This window comes from Homalodisca vitripennis, chromosome 6 (genome assembly GCF_021130785.1).
Source record: "Homalodisca vitripennis isolate AUS2020 chromosome 6, UT_GWSS_2.1, whole genome shotgun sequence".
Lineage (NCBI taxonomy): Eukaryota > Metazoa > Arthropoda > Insecta > Hemiptera > Cicadellidae > Homalodisca > Homalodisca vitripennis.
In genome coordinates this window covers 72,574,569-72,594,579 of record NC_060212.1, presented here as the reverse complement: position 1 = coordinate 72,594,579, position 20,011 = coordinate 72,574,569, and the positions used below count along the sequence as shown (strand labels likewise).

The following is a 20,011-nucleotide window of genomic DNA, read 5'->3' as shown; positions in this document are numbered from 1 at the left end:
AAAATGAATTAATAAAGTAAGGTAAGCCTCCTTGTTTCATTATATAATATTGTCAAATACAGGAGAAAAGTACAACTAGCAATACAGTTTCTAGTAAAATCGCTTGATCAGCTGAATAAACAAAAAAACTAATCATAAATATTTATTTTGCTGTTTAAATCTCAATATCCATGTTGTGAATTTATCTTGGAACTCTGTTACTACTATCACCAATTATATTACACATAAAACAAAAAACCAATTGTCCATGTTGAGTATTTTTCACAATTGTGTGTGAATTCGTCCGTTTGGTCCTAACGTTAAGAGCTATGATCAGCAAACTTACTATAATGTAGAATACAGCAGTCTGCAGTTTCTTTGTGATGGTGAGAGGAGTAGCTCGAGAAGCTGCCTCATGTTGTAGTTCCGCAGAAGATATCTTGTTGGCTTTTGCTCCGCCAATTTCAAAATAGTCTTGGAATGCAAACATTGATGATTAGATCAAAGTACAATTTATGCATTCATTAATAACAACCAAAGTACATGAATGAGATTTTATTCAATGTATTGTAAACAAAGAAAAAATCCAACAGATTGATTAGACACATTAGGACTTTTAAATTTTGTTTTGACCTCCTGAATTTGAATCCAGGATTAAAATTAACAGGTTGGGATTCAATCATTAAGAAATAAATGTAATGAATAAGAGAGGTCTTACTGAGTATCTTGCAAAAATAATATCTATCAGATTCGATCTAAGCACATGGCCGGATTTATAAAAAAATACAGGTCCCTTACACTCCACCTGTGGTGTGGGCCCTGGCTCATGGTTTGGGGGATATGAAATAAGGTGCCCTGTACAGTCACAATCAGGTATGTTGCCTGTATCAGGTATGTACGTACAACATAAACTTACTATCTATGATAATAAAACATGGCCAGTGACATTATTTTGTAATTTTAACTGCGGTGCGGATACATAGGTGTGTGCTTATGTGGCCTATGCTAAATTCCGACCCTGCCCAGGCAGGACTAAATAATATGTATGGATATAGTCAAAAAATCTAAATTTTTGTGAGTATGATTAATTAACAAGAGTGACAATTACAACCTTTAAGTTCAAAATAAAAAATAATTTATTTTAGTTTTTATAGTTTGTTTTGTTAAATGCTATACCCTAGGATATATTTAACATCTATTGTCCTTTTCATCTTTCCAAATTGTTATTATCATTTTCCACAGTATTGCTAATTAGCTTATGTATGTCAAGCGACTCTTATGTTTTAGTAACTTGTAAATCAAGATTAACAAATTGACTGAATCCTGCATTATTGTCCTGGTGCTTTAGACAAAAACTTGAATTACTTAGTTTCATTATTCAACTCATATTGGAAGTCTTACAAGCTGTTCCTAAAAAAACTCATTTTCTTCTACAACTAGTTCGGTGTAGGAAAGAATTGGTCACAAAGAGTTCACAGGTTTGTCATTACTTCAATTAATAATTCCAATAATGGATGATATATAATAAAGATTGTATTAATTTATTTACACATTCTTATCAAGACCAGACAATAATTACACAATTTGCTAACCTTTTACCTTTTATATACCTTTTACAAGAATATAATACTGACATTGTAAATGTTGAGTAGCGCATGGTGGTGAGAAGTGGTTATTCTGCTGTTATTGTACCATAGAGGATGATTTACCCCTGCGAACAATGGTATATCATGACTAAGAATGGTTCAAACTTTAGAATAACGCTCACTATACATAGTAAAATAAATATCAAAAATTCAAATTTTTTAAATGAAATAAAACATGGTTTAATCTAAGATTCTGATTTTTTTAAATCAGCTTTTGGTTTTATGTTACAAAAAAAACTTAAAGTTGCGGGATGTTTAACTTTGTGCTATACAGTACCTCTAAGACTGTTGTATAGCTTGCAGTCAGTTAGGCATAGGCATATAAGGCTGAAGTTCATGTAAATGTGTCGTAATTAATTCAGAATGTTTCTCCAATCTGTTGAGCCTTCCTGGTCCTTAATGTGCTCACAATAATTTGCTGAAAACACATGTCAATATCAACCACCCATCAGATAAATGAACAAAATAAAATATTCATTAATGTAACACACTGAGACTTTTCTGTACAAATTAAATAAACCGCTCAAAACCTGAGGTTTTGCAACTTTTGGAATGATATTAATGTGGCATATATAACACATAAAAACAGTGCAAAAATATTTGATTTCAACCTTTGCAATTATTGGTAAAATATGTAACGATAATGTACTGCAATACTTATTAATGGTAAGACTTCTATTTTCCAATTAAAATATTATTTTTTTAATACTTCAAACACATAATTTATGATATTTTTCCTTTTACATTAATTACACCCAAAATACAATGCACTGACTTAAAATGTTTGTGTTTTTATTCATAAAAAACATTAAATAACATTTATGGAGATACATATACCGTACTTCAACTTCATATTTTAGATTCCATCTTAAACCCTTGACTGCTACTAAGATCCCACTTTGTGTTCAACTGCAATCAATCTTGTTGTTATCAAATCGGACACCTCTAGTTATCGACTCATTTCTCTAGTTCCAATATTTAGTAAAATATTTTAATACTGATTAAAAGAACAATTAATTGTATAGTATCCTCTTCAATAATAATCTTTTCTGTAAAGAACAGTTTGGCTTCCTTCCTAAAAAGATCACAATAAAAGCAGTAGAAACAATAGTAAATAATATTTTACATAATTTTGAAAATAAATTACTATCAGCAGTACGTAACGTTAATTGATTTGAGTAAATACTTTCACTGTATTAATCATGAGCTACTGTTAAAAAAGCTTACAGGTTATGGTATAAAAAAATAACAAATTAAAGTTATTACTTTTATATTTACCTGATAGATGACCAATGGTGGTTCAAGGTGAAAATAAGTCTGCTTTTAAAACAAATTTCGTAGGGGTATCACAGGGAAGTGTTCTGGGACTTTTTTGTTCATTATTGCTGTAAATGAGTTTTTTTCATAATATTTCATGCATGTCTGTTCTAAATGCAGATGATACCATCCTACTAAATAATAACAAAGATTTAAACCCTCTCTTACATGGGAAATAAAATTCTGAAAATTGGCCTTGGAGTGAATCAAGAATCAAGAACCCTCTCTTACATGGGAAATAAAATTCTGAAAAGTGGCCTTGGAGTGGTTTCAAGCAAATAGATTGAAAGTGAACCATACAAAAATGGAACACATTATATTTTCCCTAAAACAAGTACATACAAGCAGTAATGAATCTGTTACACTATTGGGTATTGGTTTAGACAGTAAGCTAAGCTGGGATTATTATGTTCAGTGTTTGTGTACAAAATTATCTTGTGTGGTTTTTTATTAACTAAATTAAGAGAGTGTATTGGGAAATGTTACTTAGCTCGTATTATGCATTTTTTTATTCTCATTTGAGTTATGGAACAAATTTTTGGGGAAATATCACAAGCTCAGAAAGTGTTTTCATCTAGCAAAAAAGGCATTAAGAGTTATTAAAAATGTTTCAGATTGTGAATCATGCTTACAAATTTTTAAAGACCTAATTATTATGACCTTTCCCAGTTTATTTATGTATTGTTACCTCATTCAAGTCAAAGAAAACTTAGATAGCTTTACAGTTAGACAAGACATTAATTTGCTTAGGACTAGAAAAAAAAAATTGCTTCATTATCCCTCTATTGGATTGGAGAAAACAAAAATGTTTCTCATATTTAAGAATACAATTTTTCAATAAGCTACCACAAGAAGCATGGACTGTCCCTCTTCTCAGATTAAAAACTATACAAGAGACATAGTTGAAAGCACATGCTCTCTATCCATTAATGACAACTTGGCCTGAGCTCCTTAAAATTTAATATTTTTATTGCTCTGAGTTACTGTTGTCTGTAAATATTGCTTGTTTGTCTATTTTTATTTAAATATCTATATACAATTTTAAACTCTATGTGACTATCTATGATGAGTAGTGTATGTCCTTGTTTTATATGTACATTTATGAACTATTGCATGAGTATTTTATAACTACTGATGTACATATCATGTACAATAATAATTGAAATATTCATACTGTATGAGGTATCGTTGATGATGTCGATTACATTATGTAAATGTCTAAAGACAAATAAAACATTTTGAATATTACGTTCCAAACAGCTGCTTCGATACATGGCACATGACTGCTGTCAGATGATAAACATTGGCCTCTAGTAGTGTTTATTTGAACTACTACAAATCCACTGTTGTGCTTATCAACAATATCATAACACCTTATCATAAATATTTATTTTGCTGTTTAAATCTCAATATCCATGTTGTGAATTTATCTTGGAACTCTGTTACAGCTATCACCAATTATATTATACATAAAACAAAAACCAATTGTCCATGTTGTGTATTTTTCACAATTGGGTGTGAATCGTCCGTTTGATCCTAAAGTTAGAAAGCTATGATCAGCAAACTTACTACAATGAAGAATGCAGCAGTCTGCAGGTTCTGGGTGGTGGTGAGAGGAGTAGCTCGAGAAGCTGCCTCATGTTGTAGTTCGCAGTAGATATCTTGTTGGCTTTTGCTCCGCCAATTTCAAAATAGTCTTGGAATGCCAACATTGATGATTAGATCAAAGTACAAAATAATTATGCATTCATTAATAACAACCAAAGTACATGAATGAGATTTTATTCAGTGTATTGTAAACAAAGAATAATCCAACAGATTGATTAGACACATTATGACTTTAAATTTTGTTTTGACCTCCTGAATTTGAATCCAGGATTAAAATTAACAGGTTGGGATTCAATCATTAAGAAATAAATGTAATGAATAAGAGAGGTATTACTGAGTTTCATGCAAAAATAATATCTATCAGATTTGATCTAAGCACATGGCCGGATTTATAAAAAAATACAGGTCCCTACACTCCACCTGTGGTGTCGGCCCTGGGCTCATGGTTTGGGGGATATGAAATAGGGTGCCCTGTACAGTCACAATCATGGTCCTGTATCAGGTATGTACGTACAACATACTATCTATGATAATAAAACACGGCCAGTGACATTATTTTGTAGTTTTAACTGCGGTGCAGATACATAGGTGTGTGCCTATGTCGCCTATGCTAAATCCGGCCCTGCCCAGGCAGACTAAATATGTATAGATATATAGTCACAAAATTAAATATTTGTGAGTTTCATTAATAACAAGAGTGACAATTACAACCTTTAAGTTCAAAATAAAAAATAATTTATTTTAATTTTGTAGTTTGTGTTGTTAAATGTTATACCCTAGGATATATTACATATCTATTGTCCTTTTCATCTTTCCAAATTGTTATTTTCATTTTCCACAGTACTGCTATTAGCTTATGTATGTCAAGCGACTCTTATGTTTTTAGTACTTGTAGATCAAGATTAACACATTGACTGAATCCTGCATTATTGTCTTGGTGCTTTAGACAATACTCGAATTACTTAGTTTCTTTATTCAATTCATATTGGAGGTCTTGCAAGCTGTTCCTAAAAACTCATTTTCTTCTACAACTAGTTCGGTGTAGGAAAGAATTGTCACAAAGAGTTCACAGGTTGTCATTACTTCAATTAATAATTCCAATACCGTATTGAATGATATATAATAAAGATTGTATTAATTTATTTACACATTCTTATCAAGACCAGACAATAATAACACAAATTGCTAACTAATAACTTTTACAAGAATAGAATACTGACATTGTAAATGTTGAGTAGCACATGTTGGTGGGAAGTGGATATTCTGCTGTTATTGTACCATAGAGGATGATATACCCCTCTATACACAGCGCAGATTGCTAGACTGACAGAGTGACTAGTTTCTCTAGGCAGAACCTCTCTGGAACATGGAAGGTGTCGTCAGATTGTTGAGCGGTAACTCAAGTCTTTGACAAGCAATATACAAACATCTTAAAAATAATAATTAAACTAAACAATCCAATGTAATATCTTATCTACCTTGAGACAGACTCAATAATCTAAAACTACAGGAAACATAAATCAAAGAATAAACCCACTCAACCAACAGTAACACTACCCATGACACTATAGGCTACAGTTAAAAACAAAGTCAACCCACTCAACAGTTACAATACCCATGACACTATACAGTTAACAGCAGACAAAGTCAACCACTCAACAGTAACAATACCCATGACACTATACAATAACAACTAAGTCAACCCACTCAACAGTAGCACTATACAGTTAATAACAGACAAAGTCAACCCACTTAACAGTAACAATACCCATGACACTATAAAACAACTAAGTCAACCCACTCAACAGTACCCATGACACTATACAGTTAATAACAGACAAAGTCAACCCACTTAACAGTAACAATACTATATACAGTTAACAACAGACAAAGTCAACCCATTCAACAGTAACAATACCCATGACACTATACAGTTAATAACAGACAAAGTCAACCCATTCAACAGTAACAATACCCATGACACTATACAGTTAACAGCAGACAAAGTCAACCCACTCAACAGTAACAATACCCATGACACTATACAGTTAACAACAGACAAAGTCAACCCATTCAACAGTAACAATACCCATGACACTATACAGTTAATAACAGACAAAGTCAACCCACTCAACAGTAACAATACCCATGACACTATACAGTTAACAATAGACAGAGTCTTTTTCTTGGTACTGTTATAATAGTTTAACTCTTTCACTACTAGATGTGGTAAAAACTTATTCTCAATTTTGAAATAATGTGTAGTGGAAGCTCATCTAAGTTTCATCTTCAAGCCTTGGCCTTGGAATGAGTATAAAATTGCATTTTGTAGTTGTTATTGTGTGAAATTACTGGAATTAGATATTTTATTTTTTATAGCAATTATTTTGATTATTATTTATGAAAATTTATTTCTTTGTTACCAGGACAATTTATGGATTATTTATATTAGTAAAATTAATTTGTTTTTGGAAAAGTGCTTGATATTATGATATGTTATATAAAACCTGTAGGCCTAATAGGTTGTAAAATTGACAGCTTGGGATAGTGAAATTGACCACTGGACGGGAAATATTTCTTTGTTGTGTTACAGTGATACATATATTAAAGCATAAAAAAATAATTTCATATTAAAAATATATTACACATTTATTCTGAGTTTCTTTATTAGTATTTAAGAGAACAATTATGAAAATCGTACAAAAATTAGCAAAGATTAGGCTTTGCTGCCATTCTGCCACAGTGGTCACTGTGGTGTACACTAAAACAATCACAATGGATAAATGTATGAGATATGTTTACCCAGTGTTGGCAGTGGTAGTGGCATCATTGGGTAGGATAGCAGAGTCCAGTTCATGCATCAACTCGTCCTGAGACCAAGTGAGCAGTGAAGTCACAGGCCTACATTGTAGCAAATATATCACCCCCTGGTCAAAGGGAAATGGATTTCAGTGTAACTAATACTGTATTACATACATAATCCATAATTGAAATTTACTTTCAAACACTTAAAAAATAAATAAACTTATTTTTACTTTTTGTAAAAAAAATTCTTGACAACAATTTTAAAAGTATTTTTATTATAGTTTAAAATATTCTTAAAGTATGTAAAACGTGTTATTGTTAACTTAGTATCCTGTTCTCTAGTTTTGATAGTATTGTATACAGAATAATGTTATAATGTGTGGTGTTTTGTCTTTGCATTTATAAACAATCAAGTTTAACTATATTTAAAAATTTCTATTAAAATCTGGTTTATTCTTAAATAAATGTTAAACCTTGGAATTGATTTAATACTTATAAATTATAAAACAGAATACAGTAATTTTATACAATATTCCGAATCATCCTTCATTGCAATATACATCTTATAAACCTGCAAAACTCTCAATTACCTGTGAACATTATTTTAAAAGATAATAAAATACAAGGGCTGTTTCTATTAACCTCTGATGTGTTATAGAAACAAAACTAACGAGCACAATGAAATAAATTTATCAAAAGTTACATACATACATGGCTACTTTTCAACATTATCACCATTTCAACTGAGGCATTTGTCATACTGGGTTACAAGCTTTTTAATACCCTCTTCATAGAATGTTGCCGCCAATGATTTCAGATTGGTTTCCACGGAGTGTATCATGTGATTGAAAGTTCTGTCCTCCTAGCCACTTCTTGAATTCAGAGAATAGGTGAAAGTCACTTGGTGCTAAGTTAGAACTATAGACGGATTGTCAAAAATGTATATATGTAATGGTCATAATTATGGTCTAATGGTGAAATATGTCTATGTCTAAGTCCGTCTAGACGCCATTTCATCTGAGCAGCACTGTGAGGACAGGCATTGTCATGAATAAGGACAATTCCAGACGTAAGCATTCCTCTTTTTTAGTTTTGAATGATTCTCCACAACCGTTGTAGTGTTTCACCATATATTCATGACATAGTTCTATGAATTTGTGTTACGTTTAGTCTTTTAACTTTTACAACTTGAATAACACTTCACAATTTGCACTTGGTAGGAGAATAAATTATAGAAATAATAGTAGGAGAGTCCATCTTTACATGTTCTTAGATGAACTTGTAATGGTGTAGAAAGCTTGGCAATCACATATAGCATTAGCGAAAGAGGTGCACAGTCAACTACTGCACATTGTTGCATCGTACCATTTGAGTTTTGGATTATTTTCTGTTGTAAATCATATGAATTATTTTTTTTTTTATTAATTTCTTCTAAAAGTAGCTAGTTATTAAACAGTAATCTTTATAGGTATATGTATTTTGGTGTTCTATTTTATTTCTTATGGCTACAATAATTATCGTATAATACGGTTGAATTACATAACTATTTATTAAAAAATATACAGAGATCGTTTTAATACATGTTATTTTTATTGTTTTACTGCTGTATGTTTTGCAATTTTTAGTTTGACTGGCTGTTTCACAGCAAAATTAGAGGTTGAAAAAAATACCAGCCCTTAAAAATGTACTATAGAACTGTCCTTGAAAATTTGCTCAAACATTTTAATGTCTATATGATAATATGTGAGTAAAGATTTCAAATGTATTCCTACAGAGAAAAAAGAAGTTTCAGTTCTTTTAAAATGTGTTATGGCCAAAGTTTATGATTCAGAAATATATTTTTTAACTCTGTACAAACCAAGTTTATCTATTTAAGTACTTAAGAGAGTCAAGACAGCATAACACTCAATAAAATTAAGTACACAGTTTAAAGTATAAATACTTGATTAGTATACAATAACCTTGTGGGTAGTCTCCATATCTCTGGGCCAACCAAACAGTTGCTCTAGTGTTAGTCCAACTCTGGCAAGAGCTACGATCTCAGCTTCGGACAGACAGTCCGACTGTGACATATCTTCCGTGGAGGCCTCCTCTTGCACTCCCCCAGTCTCTACAACCAGAAACAACTAGCAGGTAACAAGTGGTATACACTCAACCAAGGGGTTTATGGTAACAAATGTATCGAGGATCTATTTTAGGACCACTACTGTTTTTAATATGTTAACTACATGATTACAGACACCAAATCCTAAAACTGTTGTAGGCAGATGTTTCTGACCTTATCAGGAACAGTCTCTTAAGTAATTTATTTTGTTATTGCTTAAGTTAATATTTAAGCAAAAATATGATAGTACTCTCAAATGTACTATCATTCACAGAAGCTAACATAATTATCAATTCGAAATTAAAAAATAATATACATTCCACCTCACAGACATATCTTGAAATAAAGAATCAATTCAAATACTTATCTCAAGATTTAGAATAACTTTGAGATGAATTTCATGGTTTTTATACATTAAAGTTACTTATTTTAAATGTTAATTTGTTGCTCTCTGTGCATTTTGTGAGCTATAATAATGTTATCTTAAAAATACATGTTGATAATAAAGGATTTTAGGATTAATCCAAAAATTAAATAACATTAACAACAAACAAAAAACATTGATCAACAAACATTGAAAACAAAATTTTGAGTTGTTTGAAAAGAGAAAGGAAGAAATATTCAATTACCATTTCCTAGACTAAAACCAAATAAATCTACATGCAGGTTTTTAAGTACCATTAATTCATTTCATGATTTTAACTTCTAAATCTGCCTATCACTACAAATAATTTTTAATTTAAGATGACATTTCCATATACATATAGCACAGAGGGGTGAAACTAACCTGAGACAGCAATTCTGGAACTTTTAGTGCCCTTCACCACGGATTCAACCATTAGACGAGAGTTCTCAGTGTTCACTACTACGGTGTCTGGTTCAACAGTACCAGATACAACAGTCTGCAACCAAGGGTTACTTCACATAACTTTAAGGGACTTTTATTAACAAAACTTAACCCTTCCCGCGCTACGGCAATTTGGGACACACCATACCCAAACGCTACATATACCTCAAATTTTTTTTATTAATAAAGTCAACGCTAATGTTGTATTTGAGTTTGTTACCATATAAAAAGTCTTTTGGGAACGAAAAAAGTATAATTTTTTTAATACGTTTATTTAAATTATAAAACAATATAAATACACCAAATTTACCGAGATTTTGATCGAAATTTTACTATCGTGCATAATATTATATTATAGTATGTATATTATATTTATAGGATGTATATTATACAATTAAAATAAAACATTAACGGGTATAAAAAGGTCTAAAATTAGCCATCAAGGTGTTCAAGATAACGTCAACGTGTGGTACGTCTTGAAACACATATCCGGGTGCAGGTTCGGCCGGGCGGTGCATGTCTCGCACACGTAAATGGTCTCCTTGCATAAACCGTTGTTTGTACACACAACACATCTTCCCAATATGTCAAAAACCAATGTGACAACGCAAATACAACAGTTCCACTCGCAGTCCGCGAACGAACTAAACCGGCGAGTTAGTTCGTCAGTAGCGCTAGTGTCTGGCAAAACAGGCAGTGGCATGGGTAGTGCGCCGCCATTTTGCAGCCTGGAGAAAAACCCGGAGGCGAGGACAACTATTACTGTGCTTTTCTATTGAGGGATATATGCTCCAGCAGTTGCTGCACTCCACCGGCAAAACTGGGAACTACTTACTCCCAATAATAACCTCAATGTTTAAAAGCGAATATATTTGTCAACAGCGTTTTTTAGCAAAGTAAATATTGGCGGTTATATTTGTTAACAGCGCGCGAAGGGTTAACTTATTTATTATTTGGAATATTATAACAAAAAAAATCATTTCTGACAGTTTGTTGTGCTATACACAGAGTTCTAAAAATAGCAAACATTACAGTTAATAACCCAGTAAAGTAATATATTTGTAGTAGTTTTGTACATTGGGTTCAATGTTATTACATATTTTGGTCATAAAGTTCTTGATTGAGAATGCTGAAATGTGTTTTTCTGATTGTTGGTACTTTATTTCAATAATTTGTTTAGTAAATTGGTAAATAATCACGCAATTATCTTGTGAAATAAAGAAAATTCCAGTTTAACACAAGTTGACTGAAGATGATTCTCCACAGTAAGGCCAAAATATTTCAAGCTCCAGTTCAACTTCCTCTTAGTGCAATGTCTGCCATCTAGAGTACATATTTCAGATTCCAAACGCTGCACTAAGAGGAAGGTGAATATTATTTTAGAGCCTTGTCAGTGTAAACATATACTAGGAACACAAAGTAGATTAAGTACAAGCCAGTCGACAATTGAATAATTGTTTTAAATTTCAAAAATTTCATGAAGTTTTTCAATTAATGTAGTTGTTTCTTGTAGAAAAGGAACAAAAGGTCTTAAAAAATAAATTTTTTGTTGTTTCTCAACCCTCTATGTCAGTATAATATACAAATTTAAAATTAATCTAGTATACAGATGTTGATTTTTGTCTTTAATTTATATTCTTACAAAGTTTAAAGTTTAATCTGTATGCTAAATTCTAAAATATTTTTTTTATAAAAATTGAAAAGTTATTTCATTTCAAATAGTTGTTGTTGAAACTGAAGTAAGGCAATTAATTTAAAGTTTTCTTCCGAGAGCATGTTCATAGTCTCTGTAGATTTTTTTTCATGGCTTCAATTACCTCGCATATTGGTCCTTTCAGTGCAGATTTCACAGTTAGTTAGGAAGAGAAAAAAGGTGCAAGTAGCAATATTTGATGAGAAGGGTGTATGTTGCAACACAGCAATCAATAGCATACTTAGCCAAAAATGACTTGATGACTAATGCAGTATGAGTATTTTCAATAAAACTCAAAGGAAACTTCTTTTAATTTATTTTCAATGTAGATTTTTTCAAGTAGAGACTGTCTGAAGTAAATATGAAAGCTTGGTTTCTGAGTCCATTTCAAGCTTACAGGCTTAGTCAATTAAGCTTAGAAAAAATATCAATATAAGTTGAATGTGCTATTGGAAGTAACCCTTATAAATTAACTACCTATTTGCGGATGGATGTGGATACATCTGCTAAAGAATGTGTTTGTAGCAGAAAATTAGTGGATATTACTAAAATATTAGAGCAAAACTATTCTAATTTATTTTGTATGTAAAACTGTTTAAAATTGTATTTATCAGAGATAATCTACAAAAATATAAATAAAATCTCTCAAAACAGAAATTAAATGATTATTTTTAAAGGAAATTTTGTCGTACTTTGGCAACACTGCAGTTAGGTATATCAACAGTTCAGCATACATTTTTTTATAATAAAACCTTCAAATAAATGAGTCAAAATGAGTCAGAAAATGAGTTTCTATAAAAAGTTTTTTCAAAGCCTAAAAACTTGATGTATTTTTGCCGATTTTTGGCCGCCCATGAAGGTATAAAACAAAAAAAAGACTATAGGACAAACTGGTTAGTGAAGTGAAAAACTTGAATCCTTCTAATATTACAAATTTAACAATTTGGATATGTGAATGTTTATTTGTCTAGTATCTTCAAAAAACTAATAAAACAACTGATTTTCAAATTTGTATGAAGTTAGAAACACTATAGTGACACTACAGACCATTTACGTTTTGAAATTACTATATAGCTCAGCTACGATGATATTTAAATATTGAAGGCATGAATCAAAGCTTTAAAAAAACAAGTACATATTTTGGATATTTACATCCCAGTATGTCATTATTAACCTAGTACGAAAATAGTAGTGACATTCTGGAACGTCATATTTCAGATATTAACAACAAGACGTACCATTGATAATGTATGTAACTACACAGAAGAAAGTAGCCAACTGTTACTATAAAGACAATACAATTTCCTGCATAAGTTGTCTCTTTTCAATGGAGACAACTGTCAATAAAATTGGCAGAAAATATCCAGGCACCTTTTTAACTAACCAAAAGAAATAAATATATATTCAAGTTTAGTGTAAAAATAAAACAAACTATATTTTACCATTATAGGTATGTGTTGTACCCGTAATCTTATAATTAAATTAAATAATGACGTTTCAGATAATCCAAAAATACATCCCAAGAGTAAAAATGGCAAGGAAAAACTGAAACAGTCTCCAATGTAATAACACTTCTTATTTCAACCTATTCTGTAATAACTTCACAAAACCTTTTACTTCACAAATACATATAAAAACAGATTTTAGATAATATTAAAATGTTCAATTAGAGGTATACTACAAATACTTAAGACGAAAGTATTATCAAATTAGTATTATACTGTAAAGAGCACCTCAGAACTCTCTACCAACCTTTTTGGGTATTATTCCTGAACCAAATATAAACTAAAATGTCATTCGAACTTTTAAAAACTCAATAATTACCCAAACAAGTTTTGTATTTTTTATTTATCTCTTTTTATTTAGAGAATGGCATGTTGTAACAAGTTGAAATTTAGTATATAGTTCTATAGTTGAAAGGCATAATCAAAGAAAACATTACAATGTGACGTATCTTTTCTCAACATAACCATTTATTGTTAAGAATGACACGTATCGCATACCCTAGATGAGCCCAATCAAGCGGGGATTCGATCCAGGAGTCTAAATTTTATTCTTATGGATTATGTATGTCAGTTGGGTTCAGATATATTGCTATCACATAAGATGGTGGTAAAGTTTAAGCATTTAGTAAATCGTCATTACCCAACTGACCTTGAAAAAAAGGAGATTTGAAATAAACTGGTGCCGATATGTAAGATATTTACTATCATCAATTAACGAAAGAGATTTTACACAAAAGCGTCACTACCTAACTCTCTGTCTAAATCAAAGCTATCTCAACCGAAACACCCTATATGTTATGTAAAATAGTATGAACAAAAGTAATATCAACAATAAGAATAATATATAATGTTTGATCAGTATCGTATGAACAAAGATTAAGTAAGAAAAGTGTAAGAGAAGTAATAAAAGACCCAGAGCAATAATCTATTTGATAGGTCCGTATTACACGAACATAGATTAAGTAAGAAAGTAAGTAAAGTAAAAAACTACTAGCACACAATTTAAAGGTTAGGTCCCTATTGCACGAACATAGGTTAAGTAAGGTAGTAAGTAAAGTAAAGAACCAATAATACCAATAACTAATTTAAAGGTTAGGTCCGTATTGCATGAACATAGGTTAAGAAAGATAGTAAGTAAAGTAAAATAATACCAAGAATAATATGTTATAAGTTAATTTTGTGTGGCACAACATATAAAAACGATACAGAATATGAACGAAAGGTTAATTATGATAAGTATAATAATTAAAGTAATAAATTACCAATTGCAATAAGTATTCGTTATGTCCGTATCTCACGAACAATTCGGGTAAGTGGAGTTAAGTTCTCAGCGCACCGTAGGTCTAATCGTGGTGACCGGCATATGTCGACTGACCTCTCGCTCCTCTGCTGGCCGGTCCGTCTGACGAGTTTGCGTTGGAGCGCATGCGCGAGTATCGTTCATGCCGCAACCCGTCAAGCGTCGAACATGTAGTGGCACGATAGCTGAGGGAAACTTGTTTTATCTGGATCCCGTTAGGCCTACTCATTGTTGACGGGAAAACTAATCCCACAATAAAGCTTGAATGGACGACCCAAAATAATAAAATAAATTACACTGTACTTTTTAGTACCTCACAAAAATCTTTTACAAATATTATTTTCCAAATAGTGGCATCTTGAATACTTGAAGGGTAAATAACTTAAGACCAAGATATGATAACAAAGTGCCAGGTATTACATTTTAGTTAGATACTTAAATTACAAATCCAATGAAACTGTGCACTTAAATGTTTTAGACCTCTAAGCATATGGAGCAACCGGGTTTTTCTACACATAACATAGGAATGGTGGGAAGAGTTGAATCAATGTGAATGTGAGTCCAGTTCACCTTCCTCTTAGTGCAGCGTCTGAAATCTGAGTCTGTTACAGACTTGTGTACCAGATGAAACAATGAGAACTACAATCTCTTCATCTAGATCATAGTTCATTTTGAGCTTCTTCATTGCTGATTTTTTAATCATTTCAGATAAATATGACTCCAGATTCCTAAGTCAAGTCTGTGACAGTGTCAGATTTCAGACACTGCACTAAGAGGAAGGTGAACTAAATTCAAAATTCACACAAATAAGTTATTCTCTCCAAGATTGAAATGTCTCTTTTTCCATTACAAAGAGCAGACAAAATAATGCACCAGACATTAACTGCCTGTTTTCAAAATGCAATCCTATTACCTCATAGTGTAACTATGGGTAGCTATTTGCAGGGTGCTGTAACAGAGTTTAGTCTGGATCGAGGATTGGGCACTGCCCGCTTTTGGCTGCACGACATAATCTTGGATGAATAATAAAATGGATTGTGAAGAAAATAAACCAGACACCGAGGACTTGGGTGTTTAGAGGAACACACTCTCCTGACTCGCGGCATTCGATAACAAATCACATCTAACTCAATCTGCCGGTTCATCCACCAAACATACCAATACAACTTTAAAAATTTTTTTTTCATTGATGCCTTTAGAATTAGATTCTCTACTACTGAGCTATACACAATTTTAGTACGGTACCTTACAAGGTTTTTACAAAGTAAAAAATTATACATTTTTGAGTATATACATAGAGTATACAAAGCATAAACTTCTTTAATTTTGAAGTCAGAAACGTTTTTGTTAGTTTTTATTTATGACCTTATGGAAAAAGCAATAAACTGGTACATAAAAACAAAAGGTTTTAAAATAGCAACCAAATTAAGTGTGTAACAAATGCATCTGTCAACAAGCACAACACTTTTAGATTATGATTTTTCCTTAGTTTAATAAAACTGAATAAAAATATTTACAAAGGCCTGTATAGTACCAAATTAATAAACCGACTTCATGAATCAATAAATATAAATACACATATTTCTTCATTTACACATTGGAACATTTGAAATAGAAACTTTAGTTTCATGAATGGAATGATTCCGTATGTCCAGGCTAATAGTTTAAAAATATACAAATGTGCAAAATATGATATTAAACGTTACACACCTTTTCTCTGCTCCATATCCTGGGGTTCACCAAGTACTCTTCTTTCTTGGATGCGAAAATTGGTACACCTAACTCTCTGTGATTTGTTGAGAATCTCCTCCATTTCAGTATTGTGTAGATCACCAACCACTTTATGCAGTACAACAAGCCTGTTGATCATTTATGTAATAGTGAATGGATCTAGTTTCTTTATGACACTGAATTTTATAAACGATAAGAAGTTGAAACTATTACATTACATTTCAATAAAAATCATGTAGCAAAAATGTATAATTGATCTCCAACTGAAATAATATCTTTATCGATCCACATTTTCTTTTCCCATTTGAACATCTTTGTAATCATTAGCCATGCACTATAATTGCCAGTTATTAATGCAATTTTTTTAATTGTCTATGATTTTATTTAAAACTGTACTTACATTCTTCTACAATCATTCAAATCTAATAATAACTTATACAAAACATTATATCAAGTGGCACTAAAGAAGTCCATTGAGCATTAGCAAAAGGCAGAGTAGCGCACGATTATCATATTGAACAGCTGGTGACTATATAGATAAATCTAGTCAACAATGTTAATTTTGACACAATACCAATAACCTTATAGAATAAAAAGGTTGTGTAGAAAAGATTTGGGCCTGAGGCTCCACCACATATCAATCAATAAACATTCATGTCAATTGGCAGAAACTTTTGACTTGACTGTGCCATTTACTTGTAGAATGTCCATACAAATTTTGGTTAAGATCCATGGATAACTTGAGTGTCGCATATCATTGTTTTTAAAAAGTTTTGGCTCTGGGACTCATGTCTCCTGGTTTTAGTCACTTGCGCACTATAATTTGTTACTGTTTATTTCATAAAAAGTTCATGCCAATTTTTATTGAAATCTATCCAACTAAAACACGTCTAGAATAATTCTATAAGTAATAATTTTGATCCTATGAATCGGCCGGCCCTCTTCTCTCAAAGAATGCTGAAAACCAATCCTTGGTTAAAATTTATCACATGAAACGATCATATAAATTTTGGTTAGAGTACATCCAACCGTTTTGGCTCTGGGGTTCCACCCCCTTTGGTCCAACCACTGAAATTGACCATGCAATTTCCTTGTAGAAAGTTCATGAAATTGTTGGTTAAAATCTATCCAACCATAAGGCTTCTAAAGCCTCTTGGTATCTCTTGTATTATTTCTTATTAAATGAATTTTAAACACACGTTTTGGTGAAAGATTTTTTTACATATTAAGTCATTCATTTTTCATGTTTTGTTTAAAGTTTCTTCAAACCTTTCTAAATGTCTCTCTTACTGTGTAATAATGTGTTCTTTTTGTGTTTGTTAATATTATAATTTTATAAACTTTAACCATAGGATACGTATGGTTATTGATTATTCTTGTTCTCTAAATAGCTTTACATTGTTAGATGCTTATCCTATGCCCAGAATTGAAAAGACTGGGAACAAAGTTGTTAGCAAAGCATAAACGGCCAGTTTTCCAGAGCTTTTAAAATCCAAAACGAACGTTTAGGATAATCGCAAGATTGAAGTTCAGAGAGTTATGCAAGGAAGTCTTCAAAACGTTGCAAAGAATTTCTGCAGATTTTACACACCCCTGAGACAAATATTTGATAATAATGTGTGGATCAACAGATGTGTGCACCCCTTGCTCAGACATATTGCTACTAATAACCCCTCTGATCTGGAAAGCTCCACCGACCCCTCGCTTCCACACCTAATACAGATTAAAACGTCGTGCCATTCACTTCGTCTACGGCATCCTGAACAGAAAAGTCTGATTCATATTTAATTAGCCTTCATACAAATTTGATTTGTATTCAACTATGTTTTCAATAACAGCTTACGAAACCAAAATATTTTAAAATTTAAAACTTGAATCTAGTGAGCTGGTCCATGTGATACAAAATCTAAAACCGAACTCAGATTGATGAACCTGTTCAAGCCTTCTAGATTTAAATAAATTTAAAATAGAATGGTCAATAATAAAAATGTAACAAATTTCAATAAAACGTGTATGATAAATTAAGTGCCCCCAAACGCTTGCTATATATTGTAAGTAGAACTTAATTAGCTAATTGGTATAACTTCCTTGAAAACAAATATGTGTGGTAAAATACTTGTATTGTTTAGTAATCTATGGCTACCTGAAAGCATTTTGCCTGAAATTTTAGAATAAGGGGTTTCCTTGTTATTGTAACTCAGTTGAAAAATAAAAGATTGAAAATACCACACAGAAACACAACAATTTAAAGCAATAAAATTTTTGTTTGATCTTGTAAACTGTGAAAACCACCAAAACAGTGTAATATTGAGGTCAACTATAAAGCTTAACAGTGTCACATTTACAACATCAATTACCTTTGTACACGATATCTCACAGTTTTATCACGCTACACTTGAATCTAGCATTGTTTTAATTTAGCACTTGTGTCTAACTGAGATATTCAAAGTGTACAATATAATACACTTTCAACTGAATTCTACAACCAATAATGTTAAACACCTAAAATAATGCCATAAGTTTTGGCTTCATAAATAGTTGTATAAAACGTTTAAGTTGTGGACTATGTACACTTATATAAGGGCAAATTAAACAATTATGTACTGTCTTAAATTATTTTATGGAGAGGTCTATTCTAAAAAACATTTTACATACTGTAACAGGTTATTGTAGTTAATAGACATACACCAAAATTTCTTGTAACTTTTAGCTAGTTTCATTATTTTTGTTTGAGATACATTTGAAAAACAAAAACTTAGACCTAATATAGTTAATTTGTATTTCCATTTTGTATTATTTTCTTGAATTGGTTTTTCCATATTTTTTACTAAAACACTGACAACTATTTTTGGAAATAAAATTAAACCTAAATGTTAGTTATAATGTCAAATAAAAATTATGTAAGTGACATAAATATTTTTAACATATACATACTTATAAATACTTGTTAGTATTGCTATACTTTTCAAGAATTGTTTATATCCTCATACATAACCTTACCACTTTGATTGAAAACTGAAAATGTAATCCTAAACAACATATAACTGAATAAATAATCAGATAATTATATTTTTCATTACATCGGATATGTAAATAGTGTAGTTTAATACAAATCTTTTACGCCATTTTCATTTTTTAGATTAGTGCATTTTACAAAACTAAAAAGGGAAATGTCAGTTTCATTCCATCTCAGATTCAAATATAACATTTATAATTTTTGCTAAAAAAATAAAAATTTTATTTAATAAAATTAATTAATTATTTTGTCAGAAAAAGTTATCCTATAATTTATTTTAAATTAACTGACACATTAAAATGAAATTAAGAAAGCAAAGTTATTTATATGTATTAAAAACATTTTATTCTAAAATTATTAAAAAAAATTACTTACTTTAATATAAAAAACTTGTTGGCTATATATTTCTATTTAAAACTGTTACACTCTAGGTAAACCCTAAATTTCAATATATTTTTGT

General features: G+C 31.1%; 1 protein-coding gene across 1 annotated transcript in view; it reads right to left on the bottom strand.

Moving 5' to 3' along the window:
- The window catches only part of LOC124364433, a 32,989-nt gene extending 16,329 nt beyond the window's left edge, over positions 1-16,660 (bottom strand). Inside the window, exons 1-6 of the mRNA XM_046819927.1 lie at positions 16,515-16,660; positions 10,247-10,361; positions 9,317-9,465; positions 7,353-7,477; positions 5,771-5,909; positions 4,512-4,638 (exon numbers count right to left, since the gene is read on the bottom strand). Coding sequence (XP_046675883.1) covers positions 4,579-4,638; positions 5,771-5,909; positions 7,353-7,477; positions 9,317-9,465; positions 10,247-10,298 — 525 coding nt within the window. The 5' untranslated portion in view covers positions 10,299-10,361; positions 16,515-16,660 and the 3' untranslated portion in view covers positions 4,512-4,578. The remainder of the gene's footprint in view (positions 1-4,511; positions 4,639-5,770; positions 5,910-7,352; positions 7,478-9,316; positions 9,466-10,246; positions 10,362-16,514) is intronic.
- Between the last annotated feature and the right edge of the window lie 3,351 nt (positions 16,661-20,011).